This window comes from Anser brachyrhynchus, assembly GCF_964034855.1.
Source record: "Anser brachyrhynchus genome assembly, chromosome: 28".
NCBI lineage: Eukaryota > Metazoa > Chordata > Aves > Anseriformes > Anatidae > Anser > Anser brachyrhynchus.
The window spans coordinates 1,635,910-1,653,146 of record NC_137721.1 but is presented as its reverse complement, the minus strand read 5'-3'; the positions used below and the strand labels follow the sequence as shown (position 1 = coordinate 1,653,146).

Genomic DNA, 17,237 nt, shown 5'->3' with positions numbered 1-17,237 from the left:
GGCTGTGTGTGTGCGGGGGTTGCGCCATGGGGCCGGGCCGTGAGGCATGCTGGGAGTTGTAGTTCAGGGTGGGGTTGTGGCGCCCCCCTGCGGGGGGCAGCGTTGATTTTTGAGTTTAATCTCGATTCCCTCCTCATTTGAGGTTCAATCTCTTTATTCCGTCCTCGTTTGAGCTTCAATCTCTACATTTACTCCTCGTTTGAGGTTCAATCCCATTATTTACTCCTTGTTTGAGGTTCAACCCCATTCTTTACTCCTCATTTTAGCTTCAATCTCTTTATTAACTCCGTGTTTGAGGTCCAATCCCGTTATTTACTCCTCGTTTGAGGTTCAGTCTCTTTATTAACACCACATTTGAGGTCCAATCCTGTTATTCACTCCTCCTTCCAGCTCCATCCCGTTATCTCCCCCTCGTTTGAGGTTCAATCCAGTTCCTTCCTCCCCGTTGTCGTGGTGCCCGGGGCAGCCGTGGCCTCCCGGGGCTGCACGGCGCCACCACCGAGGCCTTGGGACCCAGCCCCGTGGGTCACGGCGCTGCCCTCACTGGGGTGGCGAAGCGGAGCTGGGCGTATGTCAGCTCTCCCTGCGGGCACCAACGCCATCAGAGCGACCCCAGCCCTGGCCCCCCAACCCCTGTGGGGTTGTGGCCATCCCCTTGTGCCTGATGGCCATGCAAAGCAGCGAGGGCACCGCTCCTGCTATCACCACCACGCAGTGTGGGGACACCCGGGGACCGCACGGCCTCACCTGCTGGTGCTGGGGTGCAGGAGGGTCCGGGGCTCTGGGCCGGAGTTCTGGTGGGGACAGAGACGTGTCCCCAGCATGGGGACGGAGGGGAATTGGGGATGGAGGTGGGGGAGCGGGGTGCAGGGCAGCAGGGGATGGCATAGGGCACGGGGGGCCATCACCCCCAGCCCCTGCTCGGCTCCTTACCCGTCCGTGCGCGGAGGAGGCAGCAGACGCCGAGGCTGAGGCCGAGCAGCAGCAGCGCCCCGGCTGCGGCCATGGCCACGGCACTTGGTGTCGTGCAGGCACCTGGGGGGGGCAGCTTGTCCCAGCCATCTTCTGACCCCCGCTGTCTCCCCCACTGCCCTCTCCCATACACCAACATCCCCCCGTCGCCCCCCATTATCCCACCATCACCTGCCAACGTACCCCCATTGCCCCCAACATGCCCCCATTCCCCCCACTGATCCCCTGGGCCACACCATTCCCATTGTTTCAGTTTCCCCACACGTGCCCCAGCTCCGAGGAGCTGCCGGGGAAGGGGGGGACACCCCATCTGCCCTCTCCCTGTTCACCCCGCTGCCCAGGCTCGTGCTCACCCTCGGCCCCGTGCAGCTCCACGCTCCTCCGGACGGGGGGACCGGAGGCGTTGAAGCGCACCTCGCAGAGCCCCCCGGTGCTCCCAGCGATGCCCGCGGGGCTGATGAGCAGCTCTGTGTTGCCCCCCAGCCCCAGCACCTCCTGGGCTCGGGTCCCCCCCGGCCAGGAGACGAGGACGGGGCCGCTGGCGTTGCCCACGGCACAGACCAGGTTGGGGGGGTCTGAAGGGGAGCCGTGGGGCGCCAGCACCCGCACCCAGCTCTGGGCCCTCCAGCTGTCTGCACAAAGGAGAGCAGGGGCTTGGTGGGCTCTGATGTGGGCAGAGACCCCGCGTCCCCCTGGGGACCCCGGCATAGTGACACGAGGGGCATGGGGGGGGTCCCTGCAATAGGGGTCCCATCCAACATAGGGACATGGGTGCGGACTGTGCGATGGGGGGACTTGGGGGGTCGCATCCAATGGACAGTACGGGAGGGGACCATCCACTGGGGAGTCACGGGGGATCCCCATCCAACACGGGGGGGCTCGGGGGTACATGTGGGGGTCCCCCCGCCACCCCCAGCCCAGCCGCCCCCCTACCTCCCACGATCAGCGCGGTGCCGTTGCCGAACTTCAGAATGGATCCGGTTTTGTAGGCGCAGAGGTAGAGGCCGGTGTGGTTGGTGCGGGCGGCAGCGATGTGCAGCACGGCGCGTTGCCTCGTGTACTCACAGGAAAATCCCTCCTGAGCCTCCTGGCTGCAGCTGAGGATCAGCCAGGGCTGCTCCCCATGGACACGCCGGTACCAGAGCACGTTGCCTTTGCCATCGAGCTCCTTGTCCAGAACGCAGCCGATCTCCCTGGCAGCCCCGGGCTCCACGAAGAGGACGGGCTGGGGCTGCTGCAGCACCAGCAGCGCTGCCGGCACTGCAGGGACCGACCGGGGGCTCATTCACCGCCTGCCCCCCAAGCCCAGCCCGTGCTCCCACCACCCAGGGCGTACTTGGAAAGCGAGAGGACCCCCTCTCCCCAAACCCTGCCCCGATGCTCACCCAGACAGAGCAGCAGCAGTCCCGTGGCCAGCAGCGCCTTTGCGCAGGAGAAACCCAGGGGTGCCATCGTCGCGCTCGTCCCAGGCCTTCTGCAGGGTGGCCGAGTGCACCGGGACCTGAGGCTGCCCGAAGTGCGGGGCCCCGGCAGCGAAGCCCCCCAGCCGTGTGGACACGGTGTCCCCACGAAGGACGCGGTGTCCCCACGAAGGACGCGGTGTCCCCACGAAGGACACGGTGTCCCCACGAGGGATGCGTCCTCCCCACACGCCGCTGCCGGCAGCTGTGGGGCGCGTCGCCGGGTGCAGAGCTCATGTCAGCTTGCTGGCACGGACCCACATCCGGTAGGAAAATTTGGGTTTTAACCATTTTTGTGATGCTCAGGGCCGGAGGCGGCCCCTCAGAGGCCCCGCGACACCGTGTGATGCCCACACCCAAATACTCGACACGAAGGAAGAAGCCAGCCCCAGCGCTGGGCACTACAAACCACAGCGCACCGTGCCGCCGCTCGTGCTTTGGGGAAACCGCAGCGCAGGGGCTGGAGAGCTGCCTCGGGGCGGGGGTGGCTGCACCCCCAGCCCCGGCCCCCGCAGCCATCCTCACATCAGCCAAAGTGACCTTAACAGTGACGTTCAAAGGGCCGGGGACTGAAGGCGAGAGGCAACTTTGGTCCCCATCCCCCTGCCCTGCTTTCCTGTTGCGGTTCGGCAAACGTGGCTCTTTGCTAAAGGGGCGCCGAACTTTGGCGACAAAAACCTTCAAACCCAACGGTTTGCTGGCAGCGGAGTGGGGGGGCAGGGGTTCTGTGCGAATAAACAGCAGAGAAGTGACAAAATCAACAAGGCGAGGCTGACCGCAGCGCTCCTCGGCTCAGGCAGCTCCGCACCCAGCCTCCAGCTGCTGCAACGAGGCCGAGCCTCCGCGAGCCGCCTTTGCCCCGCCAGTGCCCGCCGGCTCCCTGGGGCCCTGCCCAGCCCAGAGGCACCTCGCCGCCCGCCCCGGTGCTCGTCGTGCTCCTCTCCAGAGCAGAACTGTGCCTGCACGCATCCCCGTCCACGGGGCACGGCCTCGTGAGGTTTGCTCCAGCCTGAAGGCCACGAGCGGCCGCGGTGCCGAGCTGCGAGAGAGGAAGAAGCAGGGGACGATGCCTGGGGCTCCTCGGGGCGATGCGCAGGCAGACAAAGCGCAGCAGGACCCCCCCGGTGCAGTCAGGAGCTGCAATTAAATTCCATTCCGCGAGCAGGAGCGGGGCGCGCGGCCCATCGAGCACTTGCAGCGGGGGCGAAGGAGGCCGGGGCTGCGCCCGCCGCCCCGTTTCGCTTTCTAAGCTCCGTCCCCTTGCCAGGCATCGGCTCCCTCTCTGCCTCTGCGACCCCAGGTGACGGCCAGGCTCCAGGACGTCCTCATCCCGCTGGCTGCTGGACCCGGCCATCGGCTTCGCCCTTCGCTGAACCCGAGCAAAACCTTCGCCTTCCCCGCAGGACGCCGCAGAGCTGCGCCTCGCGCCGCGGCACGCGGAGCCTGGGATCCGGCCCCTGCACGGCCAGGGCAGGGAGAGGGGCTCGGGGCTGCCGTGAGACCTGAGCCCTCGTCCCACGCCCAGCGAAAATCTCCCTTCTGCCCGCTCAAAGCTTTTTGCAGGACCCGAGAGGCGACCGAGGAGTGTGGCCAGCCCCAGCCGGAGATGTGCAGCCTGCCCGGGGTTCTCCTGCTCCTCCTGACAGGTACGTCCCGCTCCACGAACGCTCCAGCCTTGCTTTCTGCTACGCTAAACCCGCCTGGGATCGTCCGAAGCGGCTTAACGCCAACCTGAGCCGGCGGGCAGAGGGAGGGGGGGCAGCCGCAGGGCTTACGCTCATCAGAGGTTTGCTGAACGAGTTTCCCTGAAGCATTTTCAACGCGATCTCTTCGAAAGCCTGAGCGCGGCGGCTGTGCAAAACCCACCCCGGGGTGCTGCTGCCTCTCCGAGAGGCAGGACTTGCCTCCCGAATGCCAAAGCCCAGCGGGCTTCTCACCCGCCGTGCCAGGCGCTGATCCAGCCCTGACTTTTTTTGCCTGCAAACCTTTTGCCATGGAGCCAGAAGCCGACAGCCCGATGCACAAGGGTGACCCCGTGGCACCGGCTGCTGCGCTCAGACCCGCTCCTCCCGTGCAGGAGCCGCCTCTGCGGAGGAGCCGCGGATCCAGCAGAGCCCAGCGCAGCTCTGGCTGCCCCCCGGGGAGACGGCGGAGCTGAGCTGCAACATCTCGGGCAGCCCACGGCGTGCCAATTGGTACAGGGAGAAGCCGGACGGCAGCTTGGAATGGATTTACCAGAGCACAGAGTTCTCAAAGCCAAAGGGGAGATACTCAGGGACGGTGAGAGCACTGGGTTTTTTCTCCTTTAATATCAGCGATGTGCAGCGTGAGGACTCTGGGTCTTATTGCTGCACCTCCTCCGTGTCGCACTCCCACTTCGGGGACGGGACCAGGCTCCTCGTCACAGGTGAGCGCGGCAGCGTGCGGCGGTGCTGGGGACACCCCTGGGGACATCCCTGGGGACACTGGGTTTTCCCACCCACTTTTAGATGCCACCGAGCCCAAGCTCTCCATCCTGGTGCCCGTGGACGCGGAGGAGCCCTCGGACGTTGTCCCCCTGCTGTGCCACCTCCACGACCTCCCTAGGGGTTGGGACACCGTCCGCTGGCACCACGGCAGGGACACCCCGGCGAATGCCGAGGCCGTGGACGAGCGCGGGGTCCTCGGCGCCTGGAGCCTCACCTGGGTCTCGGCCGAGTGCTGGGACGGGGCCGCGGCGTGCACGGCCACGGAGCGCAGCACGGGCAGGAACGTCAGCGGGGCTGTCAGCGGGACCGTCGGCACAGGTCAGCTCGAGAAGCCTCCCCCTTGGGACCGCGGGCTTTGCTCTGTGCTTGGTCTGTGCTTGCAGGGACTATAAGCCCCGAACGCCCCCGTCCCATTGCTTCTGCTGCTGCAGTCCGTAGAAAAACACAGCAGAGGACGCGGGGAGGTGCCTGGGTCCATCGTCCTGCTCCGCAGCAGGTCTCGGCCTCTCTCAGCCCATCGCAGCCCGGTTCTTCCAGCCTTTCCTCACAAGGAAGATCTGGAAATCCCTTTTCCCCGTCTCTCTGGGCTCCCCACGCGCTGAAACGCTGCGAACGACGCCCTGGCCACATCGCCCCGCGGTGCGGCCGCTTCTCTCCTCCTCCCTTTCCCCGGCCGCCCCGCTGCTGCGCTCGGGCGCTCGACCAAAGCCCGGTCCCAGCTCTGTGAACCATTTCCAACGTCTCGTCCTCCTCCCCTCCCTCCCTGCAGCAGGATGCTTCCTGTGGCTGCTGGCGTTCGTGCCGCCCGGCGCCGCCGTCCTGGGCTTGATCCGGTGGGCATCCCGGCTCCGCCGAAGGCCGGCCCGCGCGGTGCTGAGACGGGGCCCGGAGGTGAGCTGCTTCCCCAGCCCCCGGCACGAGGCGCCGTGAGGCGGTTCTGCGCCTCGCGGGCCGGCCTTGGCTCTCGGCGAGGCAGGAGGAAGGAGCTCAAAAGCAGCCCGGCTGGGGGCTTTGGCGCGGGCAAAGCATCCCCTGCAGGTGCAGGTGCAGTGCTGCCCCAGCGCCTTTTGCTCCGCACCCCGTCCGGCCCCGCTCTGCCTTCGCTCGCCTTATGGAAGCGCTTGGGAGCAGCTGCTCCAGGGCGCACGAGTGGAAGCGCGAGCAGGGCATGGGGCACGCGCTCGTTTCTCCCCAGCCGTCGCTGGGAAGGGCTCCCCGGTGCGGGGCGAGGGTTTAACCACGCGCCTTCTCGCTTTCTCTTGCAGACCGAGTGCGAGTACGCGGCGGTGGGGCACTGAGAAGCCCTTTCCCCGCGCCCGCTCTGCCAGAAGCCGCTCACGCCTGCGGTCTCCAAAGCAGCTAAAAAAAGAGAGGAAAGGGAAAGTCGTGGGATCCTGCGCTCTGCGGCGATGGGGACTGGGCGGGCACAGCCCCAGCGTGCGGCGAGTTCCCCGCAGGTCTTTCCTAGCCTGCTGGGGAGTGCTTTTAGCGGACACTTTGGGTTCCTCTTCTACAATCTTTCAAGCCAAACGCCAGGCGGACGGGGCGAGCTGGTGCTGCGGGAGCTGTGTCCGGCTGTGGTGGGGGCAGCCAGGGCACCTCAAGCAGCCCCAACCCCCTTTTCCCCGCTTCCACAGCCCCAGAAGCAGGTCCGGGTGGGCAATGTGCCGTTTTCCTCCTGGATTTACCTGCTTGGAGTCATGGCAGAGGGGGAGGAGGAATGCTGAGAGCGCTGCGGGAAGCTGGATACCCGTGAGAAATCGCATGCAAATAAAACTCGTGATTTCTTGGTAAGCAAGTGAGGTCTCGGGTTCATTGGGATTGCTCCTTGCGCTACCCTGTGTGACAGCCACGGGGAGCTGCTGTTAAACAGGGCAAAAAAAAAAGTCCCTTTACACTTAGAGCCTTAAGCAAAGCCCTGTTTCGGCCCCTCCTCTCTGCATTCTGCTCACCGTGCCGTGACGCGCTGAAGGGCGACCCCGCAACGCGCGGCCGCTCCGAGGATGCTCCCCGTGCTCTCGGCACCTTCCCTGCCCACGGCCACGAGCGCGACCCCGTGCTGGGGCAGCCATCCAGGCTCACCTGGCGTTAGGGTTTGCCGCAACCTCCCCTTCCCCTCCACGCGCTGTGCCGCGCGTTGCCGCTCCCGCGGCCGGGACACGAAGCCCCAAGGGGAAACCACTGAGCGACGGGGCCAAAACTCGCGGTGCCCATGCGGGCAGCGCTGGCCCCTCGGCGTCATCCGGACGCACGCGGCTGGAGGAGCATCTCCATGGGGAGGGGAAGGGAAGCGAGCCGCATTCCAGCCTGGGAGCCAGCTCGCTGCTCTGTGTTTAATTAGGAAGGGACAGCCGCCTGCCAACCAAACAGCTTGGAGCCGTCTTCCTGGGGCTCCCCACCCAGCCTCGGCGGTGTGGGACGAAGGCCAGGGGTGGTCTCGGCGCCCGTCCCGGCCAAGGAGCAGCAGGGGGGCGGCGTGGGGCTGGAGACCCCCCTCGTGTTCACCCCAGCGGCCGCGCAAAGCTGGCTGAGAGCCCCCCAAGAGGACGGTGCCCAGGGTGCAGCAAACACCGGCGTGGACGGGGAAAACCGTGGATGCGCTGTGCGCGCTTTTTGGGAATCACCGTTCACAGCGGCCCTTTTTTCCATCTCAGCGCCTCCCTCCCAGCGCCGCGCACGCCCTGCTTTGCCGAGAGCGGCCCAAGCAAGCGCTGCTCACAAACCAGCTGGGAAGGGCAGGAAAGCTTTATTTAGAGCAGAACGCCGCGCAGGAGGAACGGCTCCTTCGCTTGGCAGAAATCCCCTCGTGCCACAGGGGGCTGCTGCGGGAAGCGCCCGCCCCACCTACCTCTCCGCCTGCTGCGCGGCACCGCGGGGCGCGGGGTCCCCGTCCCGGCACCCGTGGGTGCGGGTGCCGTGGGGAGCAGGCCTGGGGCTTCCCTCCCACTCCCATCGCTGGGCAGTTTCATCCATCTTCTTGTCTTCTGCATCAGAAGCACCAAACAATGTCCTCCGGCTGCTTCCGCAGGAATCCTGCTAATGTCATCTGCTCGGGCGCGAGGCATTGTTAGCAGCGCAGTCTTATTTACCAGCTGCATTTTTTTAATTTCCCTGCGAGTTTTGCTTCCTCCTATGAAAGCTGGGAAATGACGCCATGCATCCTAAAGCAGAGGACCCGAGTGATTCCCTTTGCACCTTCCCGGGCTGTCTGCGGCACCAAACCCCCACCGCGATCCAGCCCCGGCCGCGCCGTGCCGCCAGCACCCTCGGTGCCGCGAGGGGCCAGAGCCGTCGGTGCGAGCTCCGTGGTTCCTTGCACAAAACCCACATTTTTTTGGCTCCCGCCCCGCACTTTCCCATGTGAAAGGCAGCGCTCCCACCGCTGGCTGCAGAGCTCCCACGTGCAGGGCCGCTCTCCGTCCCTCGCCGCGCGACCTCGGAGAGCTTGGTTTTGGCACGCGGGCTTTAATAAGGAAAAAGACAGAGAAACACAGAGCTCACGCAAAATAGGAGCGAGATTTTGAAATAGGAGCATGGGAGCGGAGATGGGAAAGGCGTTGCTTCTGGCCACTTTTCCTGGCCACTCTCTGGGTGATGTTTTAGTTCTGTGTTGCAAGATGTTAAAAGGGAGCAGGAACAAACCTAAAGGCGCATGCCAGTCCCCGAGCAGATCGCAGCCCGCAGCAGCACCGCCACAGCCCCTTTCCCATTTCCCCATTTCAGCCCCAAAGGAACGACGCTTGCACCACGGCTGTTTGCCTGCCAAGAAGTTTGTCATCCCAGCCCCATCAGCTCCCCCTCTAAAAGGCAGGATAATCCTTCTAAACCTGCCTCGCCCCTCCCTCCCCACCAGCCCCAAAACCCCGGCATTTGGACTCCTTTATGGCTCTCCCTCTCCCACGCTGCTCCAGCCGTTCCCACCCGAGCCCCGCAGGAATTCGCCGCATCGCTCCCAGCGAGCTCAGATTTCTGCTTGGGTCGAGATTTTGGTTTTGATGTTATTTCTGTGGGTCGAGGGGACGCTTTGGAGATACTCGCTTCCTGCCTGCTCGGTTGCTCAGCATTCCTCCGCGCTTAACCCTTTGTCAAGCTCTCCGGATCGCTGGGAAAAGCCCCTTTGGCAGAGCACATGCGACAACGGGAGGCTGCGAAACATTTCCAGGCTCTGTTTGATGCTTTTTCTGTCGAAAAAGGACCCGCTTTGGCTAATTCCTCAGAGTAAAACTGACAGCGAGAGCACGGGGAGGGGAAAACCGTCCCATGCTGCTGCTCCCGCGGTGCCCGCGCCCATCATGCAGAGCTCGCTCCCGCCTGCGCCCCGGCTCCTCGGAGCAGGGCTGGCGCGGCCGTCGGCCATCAGCCTCCCTCGCCCCGCTCCCATTCTCCCAGCCCCAAAATGGGGCCGGGGAAAACCCCGTCCGGCGAGGGGAGGACGGAGGCAGTGGGAACACGGGGCTGGGAAGCGGTGCCAGGGGCGCTGGGGGTGGCCAAATCACCAAAGCTCCGCGCCGCCGTGCCCATCGCACCGGTTTTGCTGCTGGGAGAAGAACCCACGGCGGCGAGGCGTGTTTTTTCCCCCCAAAAAAACATCAATAGGGATTGGAGCGGCCTGCAGCAAGCTGCGTGCCCCAGCAGCTCGCGTGCCCCTAAGCCGCCTCCTGCTGCCGCCGCTCTCACGCCCGGCTTCGAGCCCTCCTGCGCCAGCCCCGGCTCCTTTCCCCAGAGAGCAGAGCGGCGACGTTTCGTTTTCCTCCTGGTTTCTCTCCAAGAAATGTTCTCCCAGTTTGTTTTTATTTTTTGAGAGTAAAGAAGGAGCAGATAGCAGCGTGTACCAGGGCACCACACCCTGCGGATGCAGCACCGGAGCGCAGAGCGCGGTGAACAGAGAAAGGGGGCCTAAGGCGCACCGCAGCGGGGCACTTCTGCATGCTACGGGATAAAATCCACCCGCGGCCATTCACAGTTCTGCTTACCGCCTGAGAACGTGAGGCACTTGGAGGTGAAACGAGAGCCAGGCAAAAAAAAAAAAAAATCCCCTAAACTTTTAAGGGAAGTCAGGAGCCGCATTTAGCAGCCCTGGCTCCCGGCCAGCGTTTCTGCCTCTGCCCCTCGGCTGTGGATTCATCTGCCGAAAGCGTTCGCTGTGCGGGCGCAGCCCTCGCCCGCTGCTCGGCTGCCGCAGCCCCACCGGAGCCACCTGCCCCGCGATCGCTCCTGGGCAAAGGGGAAGCTCTTTGCCAAGGGCAACCTTCGACCGCGGCCGCTCCGGGAGAGGCCACGCGCCCCCCTGGCGCAGCCACCCCATCGCACCCAACTGGGCGCGTTTCGGAGGAGCGTGCCGTGCCTTCTCCCCAGCGCGGGGGCCGCTCGGCCCGGCCCCCAGCAGTGTCATTTCCTGCCTCCCGGCCGTGCCGCTGGGACGTCTCGAGAAATTGCTGAGCGGCAGCACCGGGCAGCATCAGGAGACGGCACCGCGACGCGGGACGATGAATTTTTTGTTCGTGGCGGTCTTGGCTCTTCCTTTTCTGCTGGGTAAATGCGCCGTTCCTTCTCTTTTACTGCCTTGCAACTTGGGCGCTCGAGCAGCTCGGACCGTGCGCGTTCCCGGGATGCTGCGGGACGGCTGGCTGCGGTCGGGCAGAAGGGGCTGGGGGGCGTTTGCTTGGCGGCGGAGGTGTCGGGAGCAAAACCGAGCCGGGGAAAGCTCGGTGCGCACACCCTGCGAGTCACAGCAGAGCGGGTGCTTGCAGGAGAGGCAGTTTGACAATCCGTAACGTTTTCCACATTGCGTTCAAACGAGCTCGCGGCACGCAGCTGTGACCTAGTAAGGGAGACGGGACGCAGGCAAGGGAACAAACAGGACTTGCCGAGTCCTCAGGTGGGTGCCCACGAGCCGGAGGGCACCAGGCGAGCCAAGCTGGGTAGCAGCAGTGCCCAGAGCAAACCTGTGGCTGGAAACTGCTCTGGGCTGCAGGGAGCCCTTCTGCCGAGCGAAGGGATGGAGCTGCGCGTCCTGCACCGTGCAAGGGGTTAAACGCAGCCGGGGCTTCCCAGATGGAAGCTCTTTGCTCCCACCCGGCGACGCAGCTCCCTTTTTATCCCAAGCACAAATAGGAGCCTGCACGGAAAACTTTCTCGGAAAGCCCAGCGCAGGGAGAAGGTGGCTGGGAGCTGACGTGAGCGCAGCCGGGAAGGAACGGAGCGCTCCCGACGGGTCCGAGCCTCCCAAAGGGAGGTCCCAGGCGCCCACCCGGCGCTGCCTCCCCGTGCACCTCGAGGCTGGGTCAAAGCGCGCCGTGGTGCTGGGAACCGGGCTCCGGGCTGGGGGCACAGCCTGGGGAAGTTCGGGGCACGCGAGGACATGGGGCGCGGTGTGGAGAGGGGCACCCACGGGTGCCACCCACCAGCACATGAGGAATAAGGGAGTCGGGTCATAGCGGTCGCCGAGCGTGAAAGGAGAAAAGTGCACGTGTGGAAAAGGGAAATGAGCAGGGCTCGGCGCGAGCTGGACCGAGTTGTGCGATGCACGAACCTATTTATAGCAGCTCACCCACGGAAACACAGCTCTGTGCCAGGGATGGGCCCCGGGACACGGGGACACCCAGGACACGGGGACACCCAGGACACGGGGACGCAGCCCAATGCCTGTGGCCCCATTGCCCCCGATCCCTCTCCTGGCAAACCTGCGGAGGGAAAACCCAAGCGTGGGGGCGAGCTCCGGTCCGGTTTGTAACATGAGAGCTTTTGCTCTGAAGTCCCTGATTTAATTAGGGGCCAGATTGCGAATCCGTGACTCCCACGAGGGAGCAAGCTCTGCGCAAAGCGCCCATAAATCAGCAAAGCTGTTCCTGCGAAATCACGTCCCGCTGGCGCGGGGAGCGAGCCGGCTCCGTGCAAGTCTGCTAACGCTGGTGGGGTACGAACCGCTCCTTTCTTGTTTGTTTTTTTTATTGTTTGTTTATTTTATTTTTTTTTTCAGGGTATGCTGAAGTGGGAGAAGAAGAGGAAATAACGCAGTTTTTATATGACTACGCATCTCGTTTTGGTAAGAAATTCTCGCTTTTTGATAATTTTGACACAAACCACACGGCAAGGGCAGGGTAACCCAGTGCTGAGGCTCTGCAGGAACAGGAGCAGGGGTGGGGGGCAGGGGTCCGGACGCCCCCAGGGGCTGCAGGCAGTGCTGGAGGCGCTGCTGCTCCTTCGGCTCCTAAAGGGCGGCCCCGGCACCGCCACGTCTCCAGGAGCAGCAGCCTCTGGAGACCCCTCGGATGAAAACATCTTGTCCACATCCCCAGCCGCGGGTGCAAACGGGAACAAACCCGTGGGAAACGGGCGCCCTCCCTCTGGAAGGGCCTAAATTAAGCGGTGCTGGGACAAGAGCTGCGTAAAACGTACAAGAGGATTAAAAGTGGAGCTCAAAGCCCTTTCTCTGGAGCTGCTCTGCCCCCAGTGGCTCCCGCTCACATCCCAGATCCCGCTCTGCCAAGCTAAAAGCTCACCGAGGTGCACTAAGAGCAGAGACACCGCCGGGGTGACGCGGCGTTGCCTTTCCTGCACCCGCCGCGGTGTGCCGGCACCACTGGTGCAAACTGGTGCAGCCCCGCAGCCCCTGGGGTCCAGCTCCCAGCCTACGCTGGGTGGCACCGACCCAGTGATCCGATGCTTTCGCTGCAGGTGATTACTTGTACGCAACCATCGAGTACTACCCCGACAACGTCACGATACTTCCCACCATGTACATGTACGAGGTGAGTACCCGAAGCATTTCTCTTCGTATTCCCAAAAAAACTCGTCTCCTCCCGCACACCCTACCCAGCCAACTTTAACGCCCGCTGCCCCAACAAGGGTTATTCGTGCTCCTGACCACCCTCTCGAGCACCATCTCGCTTTGGGGAAGGGATGTGCAAAACAGGGGGTTTCTCCCCCAGTTTTGACTCTGCGACCGGGAGCCCTTTGCCTTGCACTGCTCCCGAAGGGAGGCTCCGGGGCACTTTGGTTTCTGCCCCGCAGCCCACGCACAGGGACAGGGGGAGGGCAGAGGGGATCGGCGGAGCGCGCTGGACCAGGCTGCTGCCAACTGATTTCTCTTCCTCGGCTTCCCAGGAGATTCTGGAATCTGCGGGGTCGCCCCTCCAGTGCCACCTGCCCCTCGTCGTCCTTCTCGGCCTCCTGGGTCTCCTGCTGTGACTCCCCAGGCTCGGCAGGTACAAGAGCCACGCAGCACCGGGGCACTCGGAGCATTTCGCTACCGCCGACCTCCCCAAGGCAGCAGCACCCGGCAGCGCCTCCCCGAAACAAGGAAACCTTCTGGGCAGCCAGCCCCGTGCCGGGGACAACCAGAGAAGCACGAATCGCCACTGGGACTGCCTGCAGAAACGCCAAAAAGCCACTGTAGTTTTTTTTCCCAAAGCACCCAAGCCTCCTCTTTGGGCTCGCCGGCAGCCAGGTGCGCGCAGGATCCCCGCGCGGCCGCCAGCCCGCCCCGAAACACAATGGGAGGACATGGGAATCGCTTCCTAGCCTCTTCCCCTCTCTGCAGACGCGGCGACTCGGACGAAGAAAAGAATTTCGTCACCACGTTGGAAGTTACATCCTCCGAACGAAGCAGCCGCCTCTGTTTTTAGCACGGTGGTGACTCGACACCCACAGCTTTCGGCAGATGGATGATGCCATCCCGGGCCATAAAAGCTGTGCAAACACCGAAGAGCTTTGTAATGCCTAGGTTCTTTCCTATTTCCTATTATTCTGTTGTAAATATGAACTCCTGCCAATAAAGTGACTAACAATTGACTTTGTCTCCGCCGTGCACAACCGCACGAGATGGGCACTGACTGTGACGAACACCCCCAGCGGGGCCGAGCCTGCCCTGCCCCATTTCTTCTCTCCCAACCCCACAGGACCTCGGCAGCTGTGGGGCCCGGTGCGGGTTTTGCCACCTACCACATGAGGAAATGCTTCGGGACAGCTCCGTGCCACGAACCATCGCTGCGGGTAGAAGCCCCAGGACCTCAGAGATCATCGGGTCCGACCTACAAGCAGTGCCTAGAGAAGGTCGTCCAGCACCTCGTGTAGCCAAACCTTAAAATCCCGATGCTGGAGAATCCGCCACAACCCTGGGGAGTTTTTTTTTTTCCCAGAGCTGCTCTGAACACAACGTCTTGCAGCCGTCGCCGGACACTTGCAGAAACCCCAGCGAGACGTGCAGTGCCGTAACTCGGACCAAAAAAAGCCCTTCCGACCAGCACAGCTCCCACCAGCTTCCCTATAAACCGTGCCAAAAAGGTTTTTGCAAAAAGACCCATGCACGCAAAAAGATCCCAGCCATCAGCCAAGGGAGCACCTTGACACTGGGCTGCACCGGTGCTGGGATAACAGCTCGGGAATTAGAGGGCAGGGAAGGGGGCATCGAGAAAGCCATTAGGGCACAAGCCCTCAGCCTCTGGAGGTGGCTTCTGCCAGCATGAAGGAAAGGGATCCGCCTCGGGGGGTGCTGTGTGGCACCCAGGAGAGGGGCACCCAGCGCCCGAGGGCGTTAGCCGTGCTGGAGGGGATGTACGATGATCTGGATGATACAACAGCCGCCCAAATATCGGGGCAAATCCCAGCGCGCCGGGTCCAGCACACGGCGATGATGAACCAGAAAGACGGCGAGGCACCGGAGGTGGAAGGCGCCGGGCTGGCGAGGCGGGGGTTTGGGGGGGGGGGGGGGGGCTTCGGGGCAGCCTCGGCGAGCCCCCAGGCAGGAGCAGGGGCGGTGCTGCAGTGTTACGGACCCGCCGAAAGAAGCGAAAATAAAATACATGCACAAAGCCTAGAGCACGCCAAGTTTACTAAGAAAAAAATATCGCTAGATGCTCCTCGGCATCGGTGCACAACAGCATCGGTGCGCGATGCCAGGGTGCAGGAAAGCAGAGAAGCCTTCTCCGGAGGTACGAGAGCAAGCGAAGCCCGAGCACACAGGTCAGGAAGGGCAAACACGACCATTATCAGGGCTGGGAGCAACAGCTTTAAGCTGAAAGAGGGCAGGTTTGGGTCAGGTATAAGGAAGAAATCCTTCCCCAGGAGGGCGGCGAGGCCCTGGTGCAGGGCTGGGGGTGCCCCATCCCTGGGGGGGGCCAAGGCCAGGCTGGATGGGACTGGGGGGCGGGAACCAGGTGGATTTTCAGCTCCCTTCCAAGCCATCACGCGAAGGAATCGACGTCTGGGGCAGAGCTGCCACCAGCCGGGGCTCCCGCAGGGCTCGCACCGTGCAGCCGGAGGCGCCGGCTCCCTCCCGGCTCATGGCAAACGCACAAAGAAACGGCTGGAAAGGGCCCCGCCGCCTCCTGGAAGCCGAAGTTACTTGGCAGAGTGTGCAGACGCCTCCTTTCCAACGCAGCTTCCCGCAAGTTGCAGGAAAACCCCGGGGTTTCCATCACGGGAGCCGCGGCTCACGCAGGGCGCCGGCAGCGGGCGCGCACCGGGGCGCCTTCAGACTTCGCAGCACCCATTTAATCCTTTCCCTTCGGAATGCCTGCACGAGTTTCTCCCCCTGTAGGAAAACCCAGAGCCCGTCCAGCCCCGTGGCTGCAGCAGGAGGTGAAGCTTCCCCCGTTATTCACCCCCCAGGCCCCGCTTGTGCCCTGCTCGGCTCTGCCTCCCGGCCCCGGCGAGCCTTCATGCGCTAAGCAGCTTTAAGGCTAAAGAGGATTTCCCCCCGTTTTCGAAAACCGTTCACAATTATCTCTGCGCAGGAAGAAACCAGAAGGGCTCTCAAGGTCTCCGCTCAGTTTCCCAGCCGTACCAGCCTCCCGGAGGTGCGGGACAGGAGGAGCCACGGGTGCAGCAGCAAAACCCCAAACCAGGAGGATGGGGTGGCTTTGGGGCTCCTTGCCTCCACCTCCCGGCACCCGTGACCCTGCTTTTTGCACACCCCCAGCCCCAAAAAGGGGGGTTAGTGGCAGCTCGGCACCCCACTGGGGGTTCACCCCCCAAAAAAAACCCCAGCTGTGCACCCCAAAATGTGCACACAGCCGCAAGAGGAGCTCGAAGCCGCCCTCTGCAGGGCCAGTGAAGATGCACCAGGTTCAGGGCTTCGCAGAAAGCTGCTGACAGCCAGGATGGCATTTCTGGGAAGGCAGTGCTGCTTTGCGCCGTGGCAAGGGCTGCGCCCCATTTCCTGCGCTTATTATTTATTATTCATTAGTTGCGAATGCACAAAACCGATGCTGACACCGCGATGCCAAAGTGTTTTCAGGAGGCAAAAGTGGGGCTGAGGCAAAAAGCGCAATTCTCCCTTCCCTTGTGAGGAATTTCCTTCCCTTGCACACAGGGCACTCGTTTCCCACTGCCTTTTCCAGGAAAGGTCCCAAAACAGGTGAAATAAGCAAAAAGTACAACTCCGCAATGCTAATAGGCTGCTGGCATTAAATCCTGCCCCAGCTCCCCGACGAGCTTTTATTTCTGCACCGAGGGAATCGCGTCTTTTAAAGCACTTCAGTATCAGCTGGTGCAAAGAAAAGTCAATTTTCAGCAAAGCGGCGCTCGACCTTTTGCACCCCGAGTGCCACCGCAACGGATCGCCCTCTTCAGCAAAACCAGCCAGGGTTTTTGTTCCATAAGCGGGTGCGTTTGCATGCTTCTGACCCGCTAAATAAAAATACCTTCCGGACCAAATATGTTGAAGAATTGGCAACATTTGGTCCTTTTGACCACATCTTTAACCCCTTCTCAGATAAATACAGGAACACACTGGCCAAGCTCTCAACAACCAGAGAAGGAAAAGCCTGCATTGCCTGAACCGGGAAGTATTTTCTCCCCTCCCAGCACAGATTCCCATGGTTTTGCTCAGACGCTCGGCTGCCAAAGTGTCTCGGGCTGTTTGTGCCTCGAAGCTGAGGGCATCGACACAAAAATACCTGGAGCAGCTTTGCTGCCCCAGCGCTTTCAGCCCGGCAAAGCTCTGGCTCCACTGCTGGACATCAACACCTCCCGTGGCCTTAAAATATAATTTTTTATTTTTTAAAGTAGTAAAGAAGTCTTCCAGATGTACAGACAGTATATCCACCTGTGTGTTCGTGCCTTGAAATTAAAGAATTACGCTGTCACATACCAGGTCACCGCCTGCTTGTGCATCCACCTTTCCCCAGCGTATTTGCAAAGCTGCCGTTGTGCCAATTAACCCGAACGGATGTAAGTTATCAGCAAGAGCAGCCTCGTCTCAGTCAGCAGGGGTTGTGGGCAGCCCAGACCCAGCAGCTTTGCTCCAGCATCGCGCCCTTTCCCTGCACGCTTCCACATTCAAGCAGCAGCTGGGGCATTTTTGCAGCCTTTGCTGCAAGGCCCATGCAGCTCT

General features: G+C 62.7%; 2 protein-coding genes across 7 annotated transcripts; one reads left to right on the top strand and one right to left on the bottom strand.

The window, feature by feature from the left end:
* Window positions 1–73: 73 nt before the first annotated feature.
* Window positions 74–7,998, bottom strand: LOC308183749 (uncharacterized protein; the record flags this gene model as incomplete). 2 transcript variants are annotated; one of them, XM_080570084.1, is made up of 6 exons in its annotated part: window positions 74–583; window positions 748–794; window positions 934–1,035; window positions 1,326–1,604; window positions 1,906–2,232; window positions 7,749–7,998. In XM_080570084.1, the coding sequence occupies 6 exons, from the start codon at window positions 7,996–7,998 to the stop codon at window positions 527–529; spliced, it is 1,062 nt and encodes a 353-aa protein (XP_080426210.1). In that variant the 3' UTR covers window positions 74–526. The 2 variants fall into 2 exon arrangements, with proteins under 2 accessions (XP_080426210.1, XP_080426211.1); XM_080570085.1 differs by lacking the exon at window positions 7,749–7,998 and adding an exon at window positions 2,358–2,879 and having other exon boundaries at window positions 74–794.
* LOC308183750 (uncharacterized protein) lies at window positions 3,946–16,989 on the top strand. 5 transcript variants are annotated; one of them, XM_080570089.1, is made up of 8 exons: window positions 3,946–4,078; window positions 4,510–4,839; window positions 4,922–5,218; window positions 5,670–5,791; window positions 6,166–10,432; window positions 11,880–11,945; window positions 12,578–12,651; window positions 13,007–14,717. In XM_080570089.1, exons 1-5 carry the CDS (start codon window positions 4,039–4,041, stop codon window positions 6,196–6,198), a joined length of 822 nt encoding a protein of 273 aa, XP_080426215.1. In that variant the 5' UTR covers window positions 3,946–4,038; the 3' UTR covers window positions 6,199–10,432; window positions 11,880–11,945; window positions 12,578–12,651; window positions 13,007–14,717. The 5 variants fall into 5 exon arrangements, with proteins under 5 accessions (XP_080426215.1, XP_080426216.1, XP_080426214.1 ...); XM_080570090.1 differs by lacking the exon at window positions 5,670–5,791; XM_080570088.1 differs by having other exon boundaries at window positions 5,673–10,432.
* The last annotated feature ends 248 nt before the right edge of the window (window positions 16,990–17,237 follow it).